At 48.0% G+C, this 2998-nt stretch overlaps 1 protein-coding gene across 1 annotated transcript in view; it reads right to left on the bottom strand.

Annotated features, from left to right (window-relative positions):
- Positions 1-2998, bottom strand: part of DNAH2 (dynein, axonemal, heavy chain 2) — a 101113-nt gene that overhangs the window by 70646 nt on the left and 27469 nt on the right. Inside the window, exons 16-18 of the mRNA XM_015562576.1 lie at positions 2837-2998; positions 2492-2639; positions 1817-2009 (exon numbers count right to left, since the gene is read on the bottom strand). The exon at positions 2837-2998 is cut by the window's right edge and continues 10 nt beyond it. Of these exons, the coding sequence (XP_015418062.1) occupies positions 1817-2009; positions 2492-2639; positions 2837-2998 (503 nt within the window). The remainder of the gene's footprint in view (positions 1-1816; positions 2010-2491; positions 2640-2836) is intronic.

The following is a 2998-nucleotide window of genomic DNA, read 5'->3' as shown; positions in this document are numbered from 1 at the left end:
TCCTGCTGGCATGTTTTCTTCTTGGACACGCCCACTGCCCTGATGCCAGTTCAAGTTCTCATTTCCTGCCGCCCAGACCTGTGCAGCAGCTCCCAGGCTTTCTGCTCCACCCCGCTGTCTCATTTCAGTCCACCCAGACTCAGCTGTGACCGTGTCACCTTCCCAACCACTGCCTTCAGGACAGCTATCAGGTTCGGTTGGGCCTTCAAGTCTTTAGCATCACAGAGACCTGGGCTGAGTTCACACTGGTGCTCACTAGCTCCATGACCTCAGGCAGGTTGTTTAACTGTTGGAAGCCTATTTCCTCACCTGTGTCATGATGATAAAAATAGGCCCTGCCTCACAAGGTTGCGGGGAGAATGAAGTTGGTTGTTGCCTATAAAACCCTTTGCACCCTCCCTTTTGTGTATCTATGTTCCAAATACTATTTGGCAAACATGCTGATATGTTCCCAACTTTATGCCTTTGCTGATGCGATTTTCTCTCCCTGAAATGCCCTCCCACTGCCCATGGCATAAAGCCCAGCCCACAGTCACTCCCCCCATGAAGCCTTTCCTATGTCCCTGGCTGGAAATGCTGTCCTCCCACTGAACTGCCCTGGTACCTTGTAAACCTTAATCATATACTTTTCACATTTGAAGCCTGTATAATAGCAAGCACCTGAGGACCGTACTTTAGAATTTACAATGTGCCTTTACATATACTGAATAGTCTCACAACCTTGTAAGTAGGTGGTGTAATATCTGTCTCACAGGAGGCTGAGGCCTGGAGAACCTAAGTTCTTAAGATTCCACAGCTAGCCCTGACCGGTTTGGCTCAGTGGGTAGAGCGTCGGCCTGCGGACTGAAAGGTCCCAGGTTCGATTCCGGTCAAGGGCATGTACCTGGGTTGCGGGCACATCCTCAGTGGGGAGTGTGCAGGAGGCAGCTGATCGGTGTTTCTCTCTCATCGATGTTTCTAACTCTCTATCCCTCTCCCTTCCTCTCTGTAAAAAATCAATAAAATATATTAAAGAAAAAAAGATTCCACAGCTAGAAAGCAGCAGAGCTGGGGTTTCATCAGTTCCCACGATGCCCCAGCCCTGTTCTTTATCTTCCCTACGACACTGTAGCCCTCAGGCAGAAAACACTTGTTCATTTCTTTTTATTCCTCAGGATCCATAGAACAACGGTGGTTTCTTTAATAAATGTAAGACTAACCAGAGGACAAAGAGATGGGAGATCTTTCCCTGACTTTAGAATTTAAGCATCTTCTTCAAATGAACTCCAACCTACCTTCTTAAAGTGGAAGTGTTCACTTCTCTCATCCTTTAGATGCCAAGCATGTCCTTCTTCCCAATAGGGCCCTGTGGGTACTACCCCCCCAAACAGCTTTTCCCCTAAATATTATCCAGCTCTTATGTGACCTCCACCCCTGAGAAGCAAAGGTTCCCTGCCCGAGGCCCTGTTCTTTCCTATAGTTGAGGACACACTTTCTGCACCTCTCCTTACCAGCCTGCCTTCTGAGCCTCTAGCCTCCTGAGATTCTAGACCAGTGATGGCGAACCTATGACACACGTGTCAGAATTGACACGCGAACTCATTTTTTTGGTTGATTTTTCTTTGTTAAATGGCATTTAAATATATAAAATAAATATCAAAAATATAAGTCTTTGTTTTACTATGGTTGCAAATATCAACAAATTTCTATATGTGACACAGCACCAGAGTTAAGTTAGGGTTTTTCAAAATGCTGACACGCCGAGCTCAAAAGGTTCGCCATCACTGTAAATCTATACCTTCAGAGACAGGCCCTCACATCCACCTGCCCTCCTTACCGGGCAATGTCGGCATCAAAAGAAGAGACAGGGGGGTTGAGACGCTGATAGCGACGAATAAAGGAGTCCTTGTTGATCTCCCAGATTTCCCGATACATGTCCCAGGTCTTGAGATAGTTCTGCAGCAGGCTTGCATTGTTCGTCATACCACTGCTGATCTGGGCCTGGATCTTCTTGATGTCCTCATCACGCTCTTCGGGGCCCAGCAAAATGCTTCGCATTAACTTTCACTTCAACCCAAGCTCCAGCCTGGCCCTTGGGCACTGCCCCCGACCCTCCACTCCAATATCACCTCCACAAAGGAGTAAGACTCAAACATGAGCGTTAGAAAATAAAGGAGAAGGCAGAAAGTAAAAGTATGAACTTAATCTATAAGATTCAGATATATCAGCTGTTGGTATCTGGACATGTTATGTCCCAGACCCAGTCCTAAATTTGTCCTTCCTAATCTCCCACCCCGAATCCCAAATCCCAGGAGCATCTGTTACCTAACCGTCTTGCCTCCATCCCTGCCTTTGCTTCCTTCCCCAATCCAGCCCCCTGACCTGCCTTTTCCACCCGTACTAGAGATGACTGACCAGTATCTGGAAACAGCTCTGATCTCTCCTCCCAGCTCTGCCCATTCCTAAGCCTCTGCTATCCCTGCACTAAATTCCCTCCCTATTGTCCACTCACCCACGATTAAATGGATGGGGTCACGAAAAAACTTGCGCTTGAGGAGAATTTCAGGGAGGTGGCGGAAGACAGAGATGGTGGAGAAAAGGTGGTTGCCAATGTCATTGACCACATTTGCCAAAGTCTGCAGAGTGGGTGAGAACTCCACCTGTGGGAACACGAGGAGGGAGCCTTCGCACAGGCCATGGAGGAGACAGGCCTCAGGACTGGTAAGGTTGAACACCTCAGAACCAGATCTGGAGGCCAAAGGATAAAGTCAAGGTCAAGGGTCAAGTTTAAGGATTGAGGGAGACTGGAGAATAAAGTATGATCATTTTCAGGTGTTGGGGGCAAAGCGGTGCCCACCTGCTTCGCATTTCCCTGCATGTCATTCTGCAGAATTACAAGGACTCGGAAGAGTGGGTTTGGGGAGGTCTTCCCATCCCCATTGATAGCTTTGGACAGTTCCAACAGTGACCACTTCACATTCAGTCGCAGGGCGTCCTCCATCATGTGATCCAACCGAAT

Source organism: Myotis davidii, unplaced genomic scaffold (assembly GCF_000327345.1).
Source record: "Myotis davidii unplaced genomic scaffold, ASM32734v1 scaffold37, whole genome shotgun sequence".
In the NCBI taxonomy this organism is placed as follows: Eukaryota; Metazoa; Chordata; class Mammalia; order Chiroptera; family Vespertilionidae; genus Myotis; species Myotis davidii.
Note: the sequence above shows the minus strand (reverse complement) of the source record. Positions and strands in the feature narration are given on the sequence as shown.